The sequence below is a fragment of the Notechis scutatus genome, chromosome 13 (genome assembly GCF_049901735.1).
Source record: "Notechis scutatus isolate UNSWTSFEM ecotype Mainland chromosome 13, rNotScu1.2, whole genome shotgun sequence".
Lineage (NCBI taxonomy): Eukaryota > Metazoa > Chordata > Lepidosauria > Squamata > Elapidae > Notechis > Notechis scutatus.
This window is the reverse complement of record NC_142021.1, coordinates 3,912,456-3,932,729: the sequence shown is the minus strand read 5'-3', so window position 1 is coordinate 3,932,729 and position 20,274 is coordinate 3,912,456. Positions and strand designations below refer to the sequence as shown.

The 20,274-nt window shown below is 49.3% G+C and overlaps 1 protein-coding gene across 3 annotated transcripts in view; it reads right to left on the bottom strand.

Moving 5' to 3' along the window:
* The window catches only part of PXN (paxillin), a 49,633-nt gene that overhangs the window by 3,939 nt on the left and 25,420 nt on the right, over window positions 1-20,274 (bottom strand). For 2 of the 3 annotated variants that reach the window (XM_087942748.1, XM_087942749.1), the window contains 9 exons: window positions 18,797-19,023; window positions 17,080-17,177; window positions 15,366-15,505; window positions 14,516-14,717; window positions 13,009-13,144; window positions 3,518-3,688; window positions 2,301-2,474; window positions 2,063-2,144; window positions 241-389 (listed from right to left, as the gene is read on the bottom strand). In XM_087942748.1, the coding sequence (XP_087798874.1) occupies window positions 241-389; window positions 2,063-2,144; window positions 2,301-2,474; window positions 3,518-3,688; window positions 13,009-13,144; window positions 14,516-14,717; window positions 15,366-15,505; window positions 17,080-17,177; window positions 18,797-19,023 (1,379 nt within the window). Of the gene's footprint in view, window positions 1-240; window positions 390-2,062; window positions 2,145-2,300; window positions 2,475-3,517; window positions 3,689-4,857; window positions 4,918-6,398; window positions 6,750-8,390; window positions 8,658-10,521; window positions 11,434-13,008; window positions 13,145-14,515; window positions 14,718-15,365; window positions 15,506-17,079; window positions 17,178-18,796; window positions 19,024-20,274 lie in introns of all 3 variants that reach the window. The other variant, XM_087942750.1, reaches the window with a different exon arrangement.

Genomic DNA, 20,274 nt, shown 5'->3' with positions numbered 1-20,274 from the left:
AGAGGGGAGGGGAGGGGAGGGGAGGGGGGAGGGGAGAGGAAGGAAGGAAGGAAGGAAGGAAGGAAGGAAGGAAGGAAGGAAGGAAGGAAGGAAGAATACTATTGCAATGTTGGACACTAAACGACCTGTTCTAGATGAAAGACTACCTGGATTACTTTAGTCTCTACTGTTAAAACTGGAGAAAAACGTTTCCTTTCCAAAATGTTGGAAAAGTTGCCATGGAAAAGGAAGTCATCTTACCCGGCAGACGAAACACTCGGGATGCCAGAGGGTGTTCAAGGCTGAGATATAGTTCTCCAAGATGGCCCGGGCACACCCGCCACACTTGGGAGCAAACATATCGAAGTAATCTTTGCGGCAATAGGCTTTGCCGTCCTTCTCGTGGAAGCCTGGGAGCCAAACGGAAGAGAAAGTCGGTTAATCGAGAGCAGAATAGCAATAGCCTTATATACCGCTTCACAGTGCCTTTCCAGCCCTCTCTAAGCGGTCTACAGAGCCAGCCTCTTGCCCCAAACAATCTGGGTCTCCTCATTTTACCGGTCTCGGAAGGACAGAAAGGCTGAGTCAACCTTGAGCTGGTCAGGATCGAACTGCTGGCAGTGGGCAGTTAGCCTGCCATACTGCTCTCTAACTACTGCACAGGAAGGAAGGAAGGAAGGAAGGAAGGAAGGAAGGAAGGAAGGAAGGAAGGAAGGAAGGAAGGAAGGAAGGGCAAAGAAGTAGCAGTCGCACTTAGACTTATATACCACTTCACAGTGCTTTTACAGCCCTCTCTGAGCAGTTTACAGAGTCAGCCTCTTGCAAACCCCCCAACAATCTGGGTCCTCATTTTACCCACCTCGGAAGGATGGAAAGGCTGAGTCAATCTTCAGCTGGTCAGGATCGAACTGCTGACAGTGAGCAGTGAGTTAGCCTGCAATGCTGCATTCTAATCATTGTGCACCACAGCCCTTCCTTCCTTCCTTCCTTCCTTCCTTCCTTCCTTCCTTCCTTCCTTCCTTCCTTCCTTTCCTTTCCTTTCCTTTCCTTTCCTTTCCTTTCCTTTCCTTTCCTTTCCTTTCCTTTCCTTTCCTTCCTTCCCACTTAGTGCTTAGACTTATATACCTCTTCACAGTGCCTTTCCAGCCCTACTCTAAGCGGTTTACAGAGTCAGCCTCTTGCAAACCCCAACAATCTGGGTCCTCGTTTTACCGACCTCAGAAGGACAGAAAGGCTGAGTCAACCTTGAGCTAGTCAGGATCGAACTTCCTGGCAGTGGGCAGAGTTAGCCTGCAATACTCCTTTCTAACTACTGCACAGGAAGCGAAGGAGAGAGGGAGGGAGGGGAAAAGGAAGAGCAAAGCAATGGCACTTAGACTTATACACCGCTTCACAGCCTGAGCCAACTTTGCGTTGAATAATATATTGTATATATAATTTAACATAATAACCTCGGACCAACAACAGTAAACAGGCCAACCCAAAGAACCTGCAAGGCCACTTTGGGCAAAACTGACCGTGGAAGCCATCAGAATATAAACTGAGAAGCAAACTTCTTTCAAGCACTGATGTTGATACCTAGCTGGGTAATGAAATGTCTGCAAGGAAAAAACAACCAAGCTCAGAGAACACCATGGACTCACGATCTTCTTTCTCCTCCTTCTCCACTTCCTCCTCCTCCCTCCTGCAAACCTCATTTCCCTTCTAGCATTGATGATGTTGCCTAGTTGGGTAATGAAATGTCTTCAAGAAAACAATCCAGCTCAGAGAGCTCCAAGGATCCCACCATCTCTTCCTCCTCCTCCCTTTTCTCACAGACGTTTCATGACCCAAACTAGGTAACGTCATCAGTGGTAGAAGGGAGTGGGGCAGAGAGGAGGAACTGGGGAAGGAAGAAGAGGAGGAGGAGGAGGAGTGTGGGGTCCTTGGTGCTCTCTGGGCTTGCTTGTGAGAGCTAGCTGAGAGAACATCGGAGACTCCTCACGGAATTGGTGTATCAAGTCCTAAGACCCAACATTCAATTCTTGAGGACAAGTGGCACATCTGGCCCCAAGCTCCATGCAAAAACGTCCAGCGTCCATACCTTCGGGTCCAAAGAACGCTCCACATTGTGCGCAGAAGAAGTGTTCAGGGTGCCATGTTCGGTCCAGGGCCGTCACCACTTTCTAAGAAGAAGAAACCACAAAGGATGAATAAGCCCATCATTCACCAGTCCACAAGTCTTAAAGCTGCCAAGTTTGGAGACCTCTGCTCTAGAGGAAACAGATTAAGAAAAAAAATATATGAATTAATAGTAAAGACGTCAGATCTCAGGGACTCACATCCAGGATGGGACCGTTGCAGTAGTAACAGCGGGGCGAAAAGAGGTTGTGATAATCTCTCTCGCAATAGGGCTGGCTGTCCCGCTCAAAGAAATTCCGGGAGCCGATTTCCTCCTGGCAATGGGTGCAAACAAAATGCTCGGGGTGCCACGTTTTCCCCATGGCTGTGACCACCTAGGGTGGGAGAAAAAGAAAAAGAGAAACAACAAAACAAAAAGGCGTTAAAGAGTTGTTAACCTTATTTTGCAAAGCTTCCTCCTCCGGCAACGTTGCGTTGTTAACTAGGGCATACAAAACCTTTGCCAGACCAGTTCTCGAATGCAGCTCATTCTATCCCTTGCAAGGACGTAAAGAGTGTTCTCTAGGTTCTTCCAGCATGGCCACTTCATCTATCTGCATGGTTTTAATAGCCCTCGCTGATCTTTTAATATTTGTGTTTACTTTGTCACACACCACAAGGTGGTGCACATAGTCCTTCCACCTTGTTTTTACAACAATGGCGCCATGACGGGACTTGGGCTGAGAGAGAGGGACTGGCTCAAAGCCACCTAGGTAGCTGTCATGCTTAAAATGGAACTAGAACTCACCGTCTCCTGGTGATTGGCCCGCAGTCACCCAGCTAGCTGTCATGCCTAAGGTGGAACTAAAACTCATCATCTCCTGGTAGTTGTCCCAATGTCACCCAGCCAGCTTTCATGCCTAAGGTGGAACTAGATTTCACAGTCTCCTGGTGATTGGCCTGCAGTCACCCAGGTAGCTATCATGCTTAAGCTAAAACTACAACTCACCATCTCCTGGTGATTGGCCCAATGTCATCCAGCCAGCTTTCATGCCTAAAGTGGAACTAGAATTCACTGTCTCCTGGTGATTGGTCCATAGTCACCCAGATACCTGTCATGCTTAAGATGGAACTAGAACTCACCATCTCCTGGTGATTGGCCCAAAGTCAACCAGATAGCTGTCATGCTTAAGATGGAACTAGAACTCACCATCTCCTGGTGATTGGCCTACAATCACCCAGCCAGCTTTCATGCCTAAGGTGGAACTTAAACTCACCATCTCCTGAAGATAGTCCCAAAGTCACCCAGCCATCTTTAATGCCCGAGGCGGTGCTAGAACTCACAGACCCCTGGTTTCTCATCCAACCCCTTCACCCCAACACCAAACTAGTTCTCAAAACGATAAGAGCTGAAATGACCCCCCCCCTTGAGGCTCACCTGCCCGGCAATTGGCTTCTTGCATGCTCCACAGACACCTTTGGCAACCGTTGCTACTCCAAGTTTGTTGAGGTCAGATTGGAGGCTTCCAAGCATGCTGTCCAACTGGCTGCCTGGCTTTGGAGGGGTGGTGGGCGGATAGCTGCCAGCTCCTTTTCCCTGCGACATAAACTAAAGGAGAGATGAAAACAAGAGAACGGTGAGATACAAAACCACAACAGCGTCCTTCCAACCGTTGGGACGCCAACAAGCGCTTTGGAGTTTCCATTCACGGGGTTGATGGTTGATGTGACTGCAGGAACTAGCAAAGGGTCACACTTGAGGATAGGTAGAAGGGGCGGTTAGTGTCACAATGGTTTTTCCAAGAACAGGACCCACACTCTAAACATTTTGCAAGCACGGATGACATTCAGTACACTTCCACACCACAGGGCCCTCCTCGGCGGTTCTACATGTCCAAACCACAATGCAGCAATTTTGTTAAGACCTCGGGGCTAAGGAAAGGAAACCGCATTAAATTTTAGTGTACAAAATTCTAAAAAAATTTTTGGAATATTGTCGTCAAAGCTTGGAATACAGACTCCAGACCACAGTCGAGCCCAAAATTGACGTCGTTCAAGTGAGATCTTTTTCCGACCTCGGAAGGATGGAAGGACGAGTCAATCATGAGCCGGTGAGAATCGAACTGCTGGCAGCCGGCAGAAGTAGCCTGCAATTCTTCATTCTAACCACTGCACCACCACAGCTTTTCATAGCAATAGCACTTAGACTTATATACTGCTTTAGGGTGCTTTACAGACCTCTCCAACAATCTGGGTCCTTATTTTACCAACCTCGGAAGGATGGGAGGCTGTGTCAACCTTGAGCCGGTGAGAATCGAACTGCTGTCAGTCGGCAGAATTAGCCTGCAATGCTGCATTCTCACCACAGTGGCACCTAGTAACTTTTGTAGGCTTAAGAGTAACTTTTACAGTAATTTAGAATTCACTTCTCACAGCTGACCAGCAAATTTAACTGCTTGGCATCGAATTTGAATTTTTAGTGGCTCAGTTGCTGAATGCCTGTTGCAGACCCTTTGCCGCCTTTCTCCAGGCCCAAATTTCTCCGCCTTCTCAAGACGATCATGCCACAAGGCCTCCAAATTCATGCCAGGTTTAAAAAAACTGACCCCCGTTTCTTTTTAAGCTTGCAATAAAACAGATCAATGAGCCTTAGGAAAACCCAGCAAAAACTGCATTTCTACCAAACCCCATCCATGCAAGATATCCACATGTTTGGGTCAAAGACATTTTTTTTCCCACTCAACATGCTGAAGCAGGAATTCAAGCAAAAGTTCCTGCCTTCTCGGGAGTAGGTGGGAGAGTAGCAAGGAGGTGGTCCAGAGATGGAACAGGAAGGACCTGAAAAGCAGAATCCAGAATGAGCTAAGCAGGCTGCAACCGTTTGAAAAAAAGCTGGCTGGATTGTTGAATTTTAAGAAACTTCTGAATTCCGTGCCTCATTTAAAGACATGTTTTTTTTAAGGGGGAAGGGTGGATTCTGAAGGTAAAAACCTGGAGGAGTCTGGGGTCTGGGGTAGGCTCCGAGGAGGGTTCTGCGTCAGAGGCAGAGATGGGGCCAGGGCCATCTGAAAGTTATCAGCTGCCTTCGGAGTTGGACATCAGTGGGGAAGAAGAGCAGCTGGAGCCTGTTCCCAATGTGCACATGCACAGAGCTGCCAGGAGAATGGAACTCCCTCTAAAATGCAGGGAGTCCTTGATTTACAAACAGTTCAATGAGTGACCGTTCAAAGTTACAATGGCACCAACAAGAGTGACTTTGGACTGCTTTTTCACACTTATGACATCCCCATGGTCACGTGATCAAAATTTGGACCCTTGGCAACTGACTCACATTTATGATGATTGAGGTGTCCCCGGGGGGGGGGGGGTCATGTTGACCCACTTTTGTGACCCTTGGACAAGCCAAGTCAAGGGGAAAGCCAGATTCACTTAACGACCATGGAACTAGCTTCACAATTGCTGTGAATCATCTTAACAACCGTGGCGAGAAAGGACGTAAAATGGGGCAAAACTCACTTAATATGTCTCACTTAGCAACATGCATCTAGGATTGGGTCCTGCACCATCCTCCTCAGACACGGATATGGGTACTCCTGGACTTAACGGCCGCAATGGAGCCGAAAATTTCTGTGCTGAATTGAGACATTTCTCGTGAATTGTTGTGTGGCCCGCCAGTGGCCAGCAGAGCTGGCAGCAGACTCAGACAGTGAGGAGGTTGGAGGGGAACATGGGCCAGTCCTGGAGTCTGAGGAAGGCTCTGACGAGGGCTCTGCGTCGGAGGCAGAGATGGGGCCGACAGTTATAAGCTGCCTTTGGAGTGGGAGATCAGTGGGGAAGAACAGCTGGAGCCTGTTCCCAGTGTGCACATGCACAGAGCTGCCAGAAGAAGGGAATAGTAAGAAACAAGGGTTGACTCGGGACTAAAGCCACAGGTGGACGGTGAATGGCTCCTTCCATAGGGCATAAAGAGGAGCGAAAGGGGAGTAGTGTTTGCAGGAGACAGTTAGTTCAATTCATTAGGGTGAAGATCTGTTCCTGACTTCTTGCTGCTACAGCTGGCGTTTGGAAGCTATCGGCTTGGCAACTTTCCCAGCCTGATAAAGGTCTGTAGTTGTGAAATCTTATGAAAGACTGTTGGCTGGGACTTTGCTGGACAGGAATTCCCTTGAACCTAAATAAAAGGAGTTTTATCGGGACAAGGAGTTGGCTTCGTGATCTTGGGAAGGTCTAGGCCAGAATGTTTGCCCCATTTCGCGACCTTTCTGGCCAGAGTTGTGAAGCTGTTAAGGAAGCAGGAGAACATCAAAGAAGGGTCGTGCCTGCTGTGGTGGAGAGAAGGGGGCCTCCTCTGTCTGACAGCTAACTGACACCGAGGCTTTGGAGGAAGGGGCTGGTGCCTGCTGGGGGGAAACTTCTTCCAACAGCATTTCCCACGGGACGGGAGGCTGAGTCGGATGGGCGGACGGCACGTAGCGCAGCTGAGGGATGTGTGGCGGTGCGGGCGAGGGCAAGGGAGGAGGTGGTGGAGGAGGAGAAGATGGAAGAGAAGAGCCAAGAGTGGCGTTGACTGAAGCAGCCTTGGAGACATCTTTAGGAAGCTGCGGCGGCGGAGAAGGTGGGATAGAGACGGTTCTTCGCAGAGGAAGGGGTGACGTAGCAGGAATAATAACCTGGGGAAAAAAGCAGGGAGAAACATGAAGAGGCCAAAGACACCTTACCCAGAAGGCACCAGAAGAAGAAGAAGAAGATCATGGAGGCCAACCTTCTCCAACCAGGGCACTTCCCAAAGGGTGGAGGTCAACTCCAAATGGACCTATGCATGGTGAAGGAGTCTGAGAGTTGAGGTGCACCCTTTTGGAAGGCAACAGGTTGGAGAAATGTAACAGTATTCTACTTCAGGGGTCTCCAACCTTGGCCACTTTAAGACTTGTGGACTTCAACTCCCAGAATTCCCTAAGCAGAATGGCTGGCTGAGGAATTGTGGGAGTTGGAAGTCCACAAGAATGAAAGTGGCCAAGTTTGGAGATGCCTGCTTCTACCTCACCTTCCTGAAGAGGCACAAACCTTCCCTTGGGACACAATCAAGAGCAAAAACGGTATGACAACAACTAGAGACCCTTCCAAGTAGAAATAGGTTCTCCTGAATCTTTGTAGGCTTTCATTTGTTGAGTTCCTTCTGCCCTCAACTGGATGGAAGAGCCTTCAAAAACTATCTGATGGTGCTAGGTATTCCACCCAAGGTCTCGCTTGCGGAAAAAAAAACCTGGGAGGCTCTACAACGTTCTACAAACGTTCAATGTCTAAGGAACTGACCCACGGCCAGCCCCTGTTGGGAATCCCAAATCAATGAGAGGTGAGAACAATCCAGAGAAGTCCAGGGATTCTGAGACAAACTGTACGGAAATCCAACCAACTAAGCCACTGTGTGAAGTTCAACTGATAGCAACTACCACATTTCTCTTACTTCCTAGGGATCAACTAGGAAAACAAGCCTTTCTGGGCTCCAGCAGGATATTAAGGCTCAGAAGAAAACAACAATAGGATAACAGAGTTGGAAGGGACCTTGGAAGTCTTCTAGTCTAACCCTCTCTCAAGCAGGAAATCCTAAACCATTTCAGATATAAATGGTTGTCCAATCTCTCCTTTAAAAAAACCCTCCAGGGACGGAACATCCACAACTTCTGGAGGACACCTGTTCCACCTGATTAATTGTTCTCCCTCTCTGGAAATTTCCCCTAGGTTGGTCCTTTCCTTGGGTTGGTCTCCATCCATTGCTTCTTGTCCCATCTTCAGGTGCTTTGGAAAATAGGTATATTCTCCAAATATACTTTGGGAAACGGGCCCAAAATTGACAAGGGATGGATCTCTCTCTTTTTGACCTGCAACAAAAAAAGGATCTGATTTTCTCTCTGTTCAGAGGCAGCCTCGCTACTCTCATCGGATCCCTCTTGCTTTTCAAGGGAAGGGACCTCCGCCCTCTGCTAATTCCTAATTTTCAATTAAGAAATGAAGCTTGGTTTCATCTGCTGTAGGCATGACCAAGAAGAGAGAAGATCCATCCGCCATCGGCTGTCAGGATTCCGGCGACCGCCCTAATTAAATCATAAGCTTCAAAAAAAATTCAAAAGATTTATTAGGAGCAACAATGCCAGCATGACCTGCGTGAAGCCGAGGCGTGGGAATGTTTTGCCAGTTGACATCGGCCATGGAAATGTTCTCTCTGGAAGGAACCGGAGATGTTCTGGAACCAGCGCTCCAAAACTACCTTCCTCCTATCAACTGGAGGACTCCTTTTCAGAGCTCCTGGCTACCTTTTCTATTTGTTGACTACCATCTTTGTTCTTCTTCTGAGGCCTGGAGGTGATGATGACCCCCTCGGTCAACCAGTCATCGGGGCTCTGTTGATTTTCTTCTTCGACTCGGCTGATGCCCAGCCGGTCTTGAAGTTCTTCAATCAGGCGGTCTTGGGAGATGGTTTTATGGAAGAGGACAGGGCCCAGCTTGCGCCTTGGTGACAGATCGCGGCACATGGGATGCACGTTGGAGATCTCTTTGGTTTTCCTGATCACGGATTTGATCTTTAAAGGGAGGGGAGGGAAACGTTCAGGTTGAGTAAGCTTCTCCCCCACCCCTTGAACTGGATGGCACAAAGCACACGGTCTTTTGACGTTGACTGGGGTTAGTGGTCATAAGCCGAGGAAAGCAGAAATTGACTCCTTCCTCAACTGGAGGGAAAGTCCTTTCAGACACAGCCAGAAGTAGGCAATCCATCATTAGGGAAAGCTGTCCAACTGCAGCCACATGCAGCACTGGTGTTGTTAACTAGTTTGGTAATGAAACGTCTGCAAGCTCACAGAGCACCAAGGACCCAACGATCCTCCTTCTCCTCCTCTTTCTCCTCCTCCTCCTCCTCTTTCCCTTTCCTTCTCCTCTTTTCTGCAACCCCCCATTCCCTTGTAGCACTGATGATGTTACCTAGTTTGGTAATGAAACATCTGCAAGAAAACCAGCAAACTCAGAGGGCACCAAGGACCCTATCATTTCAACCCTGATCAACAAATATTCTCCTTGATGAAACATGAACATTCAGCTCCTTTCAGCCCTACCTGTATCTTAAAGGGGTTGAAGTTGAAAAACCCTGGTGTGAAGAAGGGGATTCCTAATCTGGAGGTGAGCCCAATCCTTATCGTCGAAGATCGTCCCATTTCTCTCCACCAAGAGCACCCCACTTCCTCAACTCAGCAGAGCGCCCAGTGGAAACCCCAAAACACATTAAGAGCAACGCTTTTTGCCAAATCACCCTCCTACACCACAGGCAGGTGGCATCTATCTAGGACAGGGGTCGGCAACCTGCGGCTCTAGAGCCGCATGGGGCTCTTTCACCCTTCTGTTGAGGCTCCCTGTCACCAAGTCAGCTCCTGTCATGCCCCCGTCAGAGTCTGAATCCGAGGATGAAGACGAACAGCTGACAGGGAGTGGGAGTGTGGTTCCCTTAGCTGTGGAGGAAACTGGGGAAGGGCAAAGTCTGGCTGGGCAGAGCAGGGGAGAGGTAGAACAAGGGAGAGGTAGAACAAGGGAGAGGGAGTTCGGAGGAAAACCCAGGCCCATCCCCTCTTCATCCTAGGGCACGCAGGGAGGAATGGAGAAGAGAGCAATGTGGATTATGTGGATTATGGGGGAGGAAAGGGCCCTGATTCCCTTCATTAGCCACACCTGAGAAGAGAGTTTAAAAGAAATGCAAGCTGAGTGTGGCATGTGCTAGGAACAAACGTGAGTTTATCTTGTGTTCACTTTAGTTATCTCTGTTCCTGGCATCTTCCCAACCATGTTGAGTTACTGCCATTCCTTCACATCTAGAATTCCTTCTCCTGCCCTGCCGGACTAATTACCTCATCTTGCTTGATTGGACTTATAGTTACAGTTTTTGTTGACCATGTTTTGGACTTGATTCTCTGCAGCCCAAGGCTGTTCCTGGGAGAGTTTTTTCTCCAACCCAGCAGGTAACCAAGACATTGGGGGCCAAGTTGGAGCTAATAAAGGGACTCCTACTGATTATCTGACTGTGTTGCCTTTGTGCCACGCCCCTTTGGGTCATCACAGCTCCACAACTGATAGGGCTTTCGGTTAGGACAGGTAGAGGAAAAAGGACACCGCGCTAGGAGGAGACTCTATGGTGAGGAGAACCGGACTTCCGGTTGGCTCCAGAATTGAACGGGGGGTGGGGGGTGGGGCTTGCAGTTAGGATTTTTGTGGGTCTTTTGTGTAAGGTTGCCAACCCCTGATCCAAGAGAAGCATGCAAAACTAGCTAAATCCAGGTGCAAACTCCATAAGCGTGTTTCATGCACAGCCAAACCAAAAGCGGCATGGAGACATCCCATCCCTCGTTGTCCCCCACTCATCTCTTTCCCCGCCCCGCCCCCCATATTCATCCCGACGCCTGCCTGGCTCGAAGTGGACATTCTCTCCACCGAGATTGTAGGGCCGGCGATACAATCCAGTTCCTCTTCCCGGGAACGTCCAGCAACCTTCGGCACAGCCGCGACCCCGCCCGGAAGGCCGTTCTTCCCGGATGCCCTCTCCGCCACATCGGGACAGCTGCTTGCCCTCACCGGATCTCGGATTTCAGTCCCGTGGTTCAAGGCCTGTGGGGCAGCCCAGCCCGGTTGGCTTTTGCTGGTGCCTGGGAAACTCTCCCATCGTTCGACGTTGAAAAGATCATGTACGCCAACGTGGTCCTTCTTGAGAGACGTCCTTGGCGCCAAGAGAGACGTTTCGGAGTTGCTCTGCCTGGTGTAACCCATCGTCCCCATTCCATCCTCCTTGAAAAAAGGAGCTTTGGGGCGGGAAAGAACCCTCTCTTCTGGCGGGGCCGGCCTCTTTGAAAGCCTGTTCAGAACCGAAGGCAAGTGTCCCCTGTTGAGGGTCTCCTTCCAAGGTCCTTCTGGCTCCAGGGGTTGTGGAGTTCCTGCCCCATCTGCACAAATCCCTAGCAACTCGGGCTCCGAAGAAGAGACACGGGATTTCTCAGGAGGGGCTTTGCTGGGTCCATCTGAGCTCGGGCGAGGGGTAGAAGCTTTCCCAAGGGGGGGCTTGGTCCGAGGTCCAGCAAGGTGACGATGCAAAGCATTGGAAGGAGGTTCTGGGATCGCGGCGGCTGCCAAACCGCTGCTTTTCTCATCAATGTGTAGGATCTCCAACTCCACAGGGGCCTCGGGACTTGGGTCAGACCCATCGTGTTTGGCCCTGGGGGGCTTGGAGGCCCGTGGGGGAACCGTACGGGGTGGCCCAAAGTGAGGAGATCCAGAAGACAGCGGTAGGGAAGGCTCAGAGGCCAGAGATATGGTGGAACTGGTCTGAAAGAGAAAGGAAAGGGGAGGAGAAGGAACAGAGGGGGGGGGGAAACAAAGGAAGATGGGAGAAAAAGATGGAAAACAGGATTGAAGGAAGAAGGAAGAGAAGAAGAAAAAAAAGCAAAATACCGGCAGAAAAATAAAGAGCGCCCCGCATTAAACTCACTCGTTAATTAAAGGCAAAGGAAGAAAAAGGACATACAAGAACTAATAATTCCTGAGAGCAGCTTAGTTTGCAAAACAGGTCTTCTCCTCCTTCTTATGGACTAGAGATCAAGGATCGCTCCAGCTTGGCAACTTTAAGATTGGAGGAGGAGGAGGAGGAGGAGGAGGAGGAGGAGGAGGAGGAGGAGGAGGAGGAGGAGGAGGAGGAGGAGGAGGAGGAGGAGAAAAAGGAGAAGGGCAAGAAGCAGAGAAGGAGGAAGAGGAGGAGGAGAAAGAGGAAGAGGAAGAGGAGGAGGAGGAGGAGGAGGAGGAGGAGGAAGAGGAGGAGGAGGAGGAGGAGAGAAAGAAAAAGGAGAAGGGCAAGAAGAAGAGGAGGAGGAAGAGGGGAAGGGCAAAAAGCAGAGAAGGAGGAAGAGGAGGAGGAGAAAGAGGAGAAGGAAAAAAAGGAGAAGGGCAGGAAGAGGAGGAGGAGCATGGGATTTGCACTTTTCAATCCCCAGTTCTCAAAGTTGAGTTCAGAAAGAGCGGCCAACCGCAGAATCGGGGCCAAGGCTCAGCTAAGATTTGAGTCTTTCTTTGAAGTCACCTTTGGACTGCAAACCAGCAAGGGACAAGATTTATCCATTTCCATTGGATACATGAACCCCACCCCTCAAAGCGAGCCTGGGCAAAGGACACAGAGCCGCACATCCATTCCAGCGGCTTCTGCTTTGTGGGCCAACGGTCAGCCGCGGACCAAGGGCCCAACCGTTTAGCCGATGGTTAAGATCAAAATGCTCTTCGCCCAATCAATGTGTGAGGCAGATTTCCCTCCTCCGTTACCCTACAAACCCCACTCCCTTCTAGTACTGACGATGACACGTCTGCAAGGGAATAGCCAAGCTCAAAGAGCACAAGCTCGAAAAATTTCACAATTCTTCCTCCTCCTCCTCTTCTTTGCAAAACCCCCTCTCTTCTAGCACTGAAGATGCTACCTAGTTGGGTAATGAAACGTCTGCAAGAAAACTATCAAGCTCAGAGAGCACCAAGGATTCCGCAGTCATCCTCCTCCTCCTCCTCCTCCTCCTCCTCCTCCTCCATGCAAACCCAACTCTCTTCTAGCACTGATGATGTTCCCGAGTTGGGTCATGAAACGTCTGCAAGAAAACTATCAAGCTCAGAGAGCACCAAGGATTCCGCAGTCGTCTTCCTCCTCCTCCTCCTCCCCACAAACCCCACACTCCCTTCTAGCACTGATGATGTTACTTAGTTGGGTCATGAAAGGTCTGCAAGAAAACCAGCCAAGCTCAGAGAGCACCAGGGGCCCCACCTTACCCAAAGCACTTGGGTTGAAGCCAATGTGTGAACAAGGGGGTTAAGGGTGAGGATCATCCCCAGGCCAGAAAGGAGTAACAAGGGAGCGGGAGGGGGCACCTTGAAGTCTGAAAGGGAAGCCATGAGCTCATCCAGCTCTCTGGTTGCTGAAGATGCAGATATGCGTGTCTGTTGCTGGCTGGAGGCGAATCTCTGGGGGCTGCTCATCCCTCCTTGATTCACCGTAATAGCTGGCCTAATGGAGACAAACAAGACAGAAACAGTCATTTGAGGTTTGCTTCCAGGAACAGGGGGAAAAAGGACCCCCTCCCTGCCTTGCTTTCCAGCCCCTGCCCCGCCTTTCTTTGCCTTTCCAGGTAGAGCAAACATGTCCAACCCACAGCCCATGGGCCACAGGCAGCTAGAAATACAGACCCCCACAAGGTCATTAAAAATATTTAAGAAATTGTCACCTGCGCACATTAACTCTACATTAATTAGATTGCAGGTACTTCTCCACTTTAAAAAGCCATTCCTTCAGGAACTCTGGGAGGTGAAGTCTACCCATCTAACAGCATGTGGCTGGGAATTCTGGGAGTTGAAGTCCACCCATCCTGGCAAGGAAGTCTGGGTGTTGAAGTCCACCCATCCTGGCAAGGAATTCTGGGTGTTGAAGTCCACCCATCCTGGCAAGGAATTCTGGGTGTTGAAGTCCACCCATCCTGGCAAGGAATTCTGGGTGTTGAAGTCCACCCATCCTGGCAAGGAATTCTGGGAGTTGAAGTCCACCCATCCTGGCAAGGAATTCTGGGGGTTGAAGTCCACCCATCCTGGCAAGGAATTCTGGGGGTTGAAGTCCAGTTATTTTAAAGTACACAGACTGGGGAATTCTGGGAGTTGAAATCCACGCATCTTAAAGCATCCTGGCCAGGGCATTCTGGGCATTGAAGTTGAAATCCAACCATCTTATAACTTGCTGGCTGGGGAATTCTGGGCGTTGAAGTCCACCCATCCTGGCAGGGAATTCTGGGTGGTGACATCCACCCATCTTAAATGCTGGCTGGGGAGTTCTGGGGGTTGACGTCCACCCATCTTAAAGCATGTAACTAAGAAATTCTGGAAGTTGCAATTCAGCCATCTTAAAACTTGCTGGCCTGGGAATTCTGGGCGTTGAAGTCCACCCATCCTGTTGGGGAATTCTGGGTGTTGAAATCCAGCCATCTTAAAGCTTGCTGGCTGGGGAATTCTGGGAGTTGAAGCCCACCTGACTTAAAGCATCCTGGCCAGGGAATTCTGGGCATTGAAGTCCATGCATCTTAAAACATACTGGCTGGGGAATTCTGGGCGTTGAAGTCCACCCATCTTAAAGCACCCCAGCTGAGGAATTCTGGACATAGAAATTGAATTCCACCCATCTTCAAGCATGAGGCTTGGTAATTTGGGGAGTTGAAGTCCATGAATCTTCAAGCATGCTGACCAGGAATTCTGGGAGTTGAAGTCCACCCATGTTAAGAGTTGCCAAGGCTGAGAAACACTGTTTTTAAGGGGAGACACCACAAATCCCCCCTCTCCCTCCAGAAATACCGTCACCCCTTAGCCGGGTGGGTAGTCATCGGGGGCTACTCACACAGGGCTGGGCACGGAGCTCTCCAGTTCATCCAGAAGGCTTTCCACGCTGGGGCAGATGTCTTCCACCCCGGGCCCCCCATTCCACTTGGGCTTTTCTTTCCCTGGGGCTGGGGGCTGCGCAGCCACAGAGGTAGTGTTCTCCAGGAGGCTGTAGGGGGAGCCAGTCCCACCGGGCCGCGAGGGGCTTCCTGCATTCTCATCTTACAAGTCAAAATAGAAATAAAAATAAAAATGCAGGCGGGACCTTTGAGCGTGCTTGATGCATTTTATTCATAATATTAATATGCTTAAATATATTTTTTTAAAAAACGGTGGCATAACTCGAGCGGGGGGGTTAGACTAGAAGACCTCCAAGGACCCTCCCCCTCTTCTGTTGTTCTTCCTAACCAAAGCAAAGCTTGTGATTTTTCAGGGCCCACATTTCTATTCCTTGCCCTCTTTCCCCAAGGTCCTGCGATTTATATTTGGAGGCTCGGGAACTGACTCGCACTTACGACGGTGGCAGCGTCCCACGCTCCCCTTTTGCGACCTTCGGACGACCAAAAGCCCATGGGGAAGCCAGATTCCCTTAACAACCACGCTACCAGCTTCACGCCTGCAGTGATCCGCATAACGACCGCGGCAAGGTCGTAAAACGGGGCAAAACTCCCTTAAACAAAAAATTTCTCGCTTCTCGAGCGAGCTACGCTTTGGCCTCCCCTTGTGGTCGTAAGTCGAGGTTCCCTGTAGAGCCATTCCAGGGGGTCAGGCGATGCTGCCACTGTCCTGCTACACCCCTCCCCGTTCCTCTCACCGCCCCCACCCCTCCCAATGGCGTGATCCTGACCCTAGAGCCCAGCCCCTCGTACCTGTGGGGCTGCCAGGTGAGGGGTTGTGCTGGACAGCGTTCAATTCCAGGAGGAGCCGGTCCAGTTCGGACAGGTTGTTGCCTAAAGAGGAGCTCATGAGGGTAGGAGAAGGTTCCTCGGACTTCTGTTTGTTGGGGAAACTGAGGTTCAGGGGATAAATGGGGTGTTATTTGGAAGTGGCTCCCAAACACCAGTGCTCAGATCAAACAGATTCCCTCCCTCCCTTCCTTCCTTCCTCTCTCCCTCCCTCCTTCCACCTTTTCTTCCTTCCTCCCTCCCTCCTTCCACCTTTTCTTCCTTCCTCCCTCCCTCCTTCCACCTTTCCTTCCTCTCTCCCTCCTTCCACCTTTCCTTCCATCCTCCCTCCCTTCCACCTTTCCTTCCTCTCTCCCTCCCTTCCACCTTTCCTTCCTTCTTTCCTCCCCACTTCCACCTTTTTCTTTCCTCCTTCCTCCCACCCTCCCTCTCTACTTTCTTTCCTCTCTCCCTCCTTCCACCTTTCCTTCCGTCCTCCCTCCTTCCACCTTTCCTTCCATCCCTCCTTCCCTTCCACCTTTCCTTCCTCTCTCCCTCCTTCCACCTTTCCTTCCTTCTTCCCTCCCTCCTTCCGCCTTTTTTCTTTCCTCCTTCCTCCCACCCTCCCTCCCTACTTTCTTTCCTCCTTCCCTCCCTCCACCTTTCCTTCCTTCCTCCCTCCCTCTACCCACCCTTCCATCTTCCCTCCTTCCTCCCTTACACCTTTCCTCTCTCCCTCCCTCCACCCTTCTTTCCTCCTTCCTTCCCTTTCTCTCTGACTTACTCCTTTTCCCTCCCTTCTTTCCTGTCTCTCTCTTTTCCTTCCTTCCTCCCTCCTCCCTCCCTCCTGCCCTCCCCTCTCCTTCCACCTTTCCTTCCTCTCCTTCCACCCTCCTTTTTATCCTTCCTTCCTCCTCCCTTCCCTTCCTTTCTTTCCTTCTCTTCCTTCCTAGCTTCCTTGCTCTTTTTCCCTCCCTCTTTCCCTTTGTCTCTTTCTTTTCCTTCCTTCCCTCCCTCCCTCGCTTCCTTCCTTCCTGTCTTGCTCTCTTTACCTCCCTTCCTCACTAACTCTCTCCCTTTCTTTTCCTTCCTTCCTCTCTAGCTCTCCCTTCCCTTTTCTGTTCTCGTTTCCCATCCATCCCCCCCCCTTTTTTTAACATGTTGGTTTTTCAAATAGGAACCACGAGAGTTTTGCACATGGGAAAAGATGGCAGAGTGGAAATAGAAGCTGCTGCCTTACCCTGGCTTGGTGGCATGCTGCGATAAGCTGTGGTTTGTATACCCAGCATACTTGATGCCCTAGAATACACCAACTCCAGTGTAAACAACTGGTGTGAGTTGCAAACACAGCCACTGAAGCAACCTCTCCCCTTCAGTTATGACCCCAGGGGCATTTCCCACCCCATCCTGACCCCAGGGGCTGAACTCACTAGATAATACAAGGAACAATGGATGGAAAGGAGAGATTTCACCCAGAAATAAGGAGAAATTTCTTGGTAGTGAGGACAATTAACCAATGGAACAGCCTGCCACCAGAAGTTGTGGATGCTCCAACACTGGAGGTTTTTAAAGAAGAGGTTGGGCAGTCATTTGTCTGGAGCGGGATAGGGTCTCCTGCTTGAGAAGGGGGTTGGACTAGAAGACCTCCAAGGTCCCTTCCCACTCTGTTATTCTAAGAAAGGTGGGGAAACTAGAATACCTGTAGACGTGCTCTTCATCGCTGGCACGTGAAGGAGAGGCAGTACACTCCCTGGATACAGACGCACCGGAACTATACAAAGGAGACTGAGGCTGTGGCTGTAAAAAAAAAAAAAAAAGAATTTTATTTAAATATGTTAGAATCGCCAGCTGTGTTAAGTCAACAACCTGGCAACATTTTGGGTTCAACTGTGGTTGTATGTATACCTAGGGGTATATTCTTCCCTCTTTCCACAATGTGCGCTTAACAACTTCCTCATTCCATTGCGCCTTCGGACACAACTTGGAGAGGAAGCGGCGAGGCGAAAGGACTTTCCGAGGGTGTGGCATTTGAGGTCTGTTTACCCCAGGCCGACAATTCACAAAAAAGGCAAAACTGGTAAACTTCCAGCTACGTAGGAATTACCTGTATCCTAAGGTCCTAAGTTTAGCTGGGGTGAAGGGGAGACACTGCCATCAGTAATATGAGCCAGCATCTCCTCGGCGAGCTATAATTAAGTTTTTTTCTTAATGCAAAAAACAGCCACGGAGGAGCCACTGAATTAACCACATTTAGTGTAATGATGTTGCAAAGGAGATGCTTTCCAAGAGGAGAGAGTGGTTTTAGACGGAAGGCAGAGGATATCCGTGCCAAATTTATCTGGCCTCCCCAGAAGGAAATTTACCTCATGGGGCACAATGCGGATTGAGTTATAAAATTTAAAAATGTCATATTACGTGCGAAGCAGTTTACAATTTCTCAGTCAAATACATTTCAGGCATGGGAATTTTGCTATGCAGGTAGGTTGTCCTCAGCTTATGACCATAATTGAGCCTGACGTTTTTTGTTGCTAAGCAAGGAAGCAAATTGCGCTCCATTTTACGGCCGTTTTTTTTGCCAACATTAAGCAAAGCATTAAAGCTGTTAGAACCCCATATTAAAACAACTTACCTTATGGGTGGCCAGAATTTGAAAACAACATTTAATATGGCACATAAGACTTGAGAGTAAAATGGTTCCATTGAGATCCGCATAGATGGGACAGATTGGGGTAGATTGTAAGAGGTCATATTGAAATATAATTTTATCTAATTTATCACCATCTTCTTCTTTTAACAAGAGGTCATATTGAAAAATAATTTTATCTAATTTATCACCATCTTCTTCTTTTAACAACCCCATAGCGCCTTGTGAGGTGGAGTCAGGACAACTGAATGGAGCTGAGTGTTTACTGGCCGGATGCCCTTCCTGTTGCCAGTGAGGAGTTTTGTTCGGCAGATATATTCTCATTGCCCCCAGAGAGAGAAATATCTGCCTCTACCTAGGATTGAACTCATAGCCTCCTGACTGTAAGGCGAGAGCTGCATTGCTAGGCCACCGCGCCACTCAATTTTATCTAATTTGTCTCTATAGTAAATTATTGCATTTTATCCCAATTTTGTTTTAAATTATATTTTATTCCAATTCCATTTTGACTTGTTTTTAATAGGATTTTAATAATGATTTTTGGAACTCTGTATTTTGATAGGGCCTAATCCATAAACTAAAGTTGTTAAAGGAATTATGCGGTCATTAAACAAATCTGGTCGTCCCCCCCCCTCCCAATTTTAAAAAAAGTATAAGAACAGCAATACAGCCTTACTAGACAGTTTGAGAGTGTTGTGGGAAGTAGTTGCTTTGGGTTGGAAGGAATGTAATTCTCAGGGTGTGGAAAGTTAAGATTTAGGAAATGAAATACCTGTTGGGGAACATTTCTCGGAAGGACGGGGTGCCATTGGTCTAAAGAGAGGCTGACAGTCCCATTCAAGGCCTCGGTGGAAGGCGGAGGTGGTACCGGCGGAGGGACAGCGACTTCTTGGTAGGTGTGGTTTCCAGTGGGATACGAATATGAGGTTTCCTCCGTCAGAAACACCGGCCGTTTGGAGATATGGGAGGTAGTGGATTCCAGATCAGCCAGCAAGGCATCTGCGCAAAAGCCACAAGAGAAGGAGAAGAGTTATTGGGTTGACGTCAGCAAAAGTTACCTTCGCTTGCTAAAAGCCTCCTCCCGAACTCCCGTGTTCCCAGTTCAAGCGTGCAATCAAGCCCCTGCTTTGCCCCACAATGAAAGCCTTCTTTATTGATAGATCTTGAGTAGATCCAAAGACCGAGCCCCAACACCCAAAAAGAAAAAAAAGAAAAGAAAAAGTGCTCAGCCCTCGCAACCCTGCTCAAGAGGAACTGGGAGAGGCAGAAACGAGTAAAGTCTGAAAGCAGCTAATTACTAGTTTTGGCACTGCAAACTCAAGTCAAAAGCGCAGCCACAAGCGATCCTCGGGGCAAAAGAGAGATCTCTGAATCAGCCAGAGATGGAAGAGAGATATCAGTATCAAAAGATGGTCTCTTCCCATCTGCTTCCCAGGTGCAGAGAGTTTAACCTGGGCTGCAGGTATAACTGCCATTCGGTTTCCTAAACGTGCTGGGTCAGATTGCAAATTCCTAAGGGGTTGGATTGGGTCTCTTCGAAAAGGCAGGAAGGCAAAGTGAAAGGTGGAAAAAGGAAAGGGCCTTGGATCTGTAATTTTCCACCCTTCTCTTCCATAAGATACTAAAACGGGCCAGAAGAAAGATTAGCCCGGTTTTGCCTTTGATAGAAAAAGCCAGACAAATATGGAATATCTGTGTGCTTGGTGGTTTGCTTGCAGGTGTTTTATTGTGCAACTAGGTAACATCATCAGTGCTGGAAGGGAGCAGGCGAGGAGGAGGAGGGAGAGGACTGTGGGGCTGAGGTTGGTGCTTTCTTAGCAGACCTTTTCTTACCCAACTAGGTAACATCATCAGTGCTAGACGGGAATGGGGTTTGTGGAGGGGAGAAGAAGAAGAAGGATTGGGAGGTCCTTGGTGCTCTCTGAGCTTGGTGGTTTGTTAGCAGACCTTTTATTACCCAACTAAGTAACATCATCAGTGCTAGACGGGAATGGGGTTAGTGGAGGAGGGTGTGGGGAGGAGGAGAAAGAGAAAGAGAAGAATGACAAGGATTGGGAGGTCCTTGGTGCTCTCTAAGCTTGGTGAGACATTTTATTACCCAACTAGCTAACATCATCAAGGGAGTGGAATAGGGAATTTGCCAGACATGGTTTTCCTAATGCAATCCACTGCAACCTGGGGTGCCCTCCAAATAACATACTCAGCCCTCTAGCACACCTGAGCTTCTTCAAGGCAATGAAAATTTTGGTG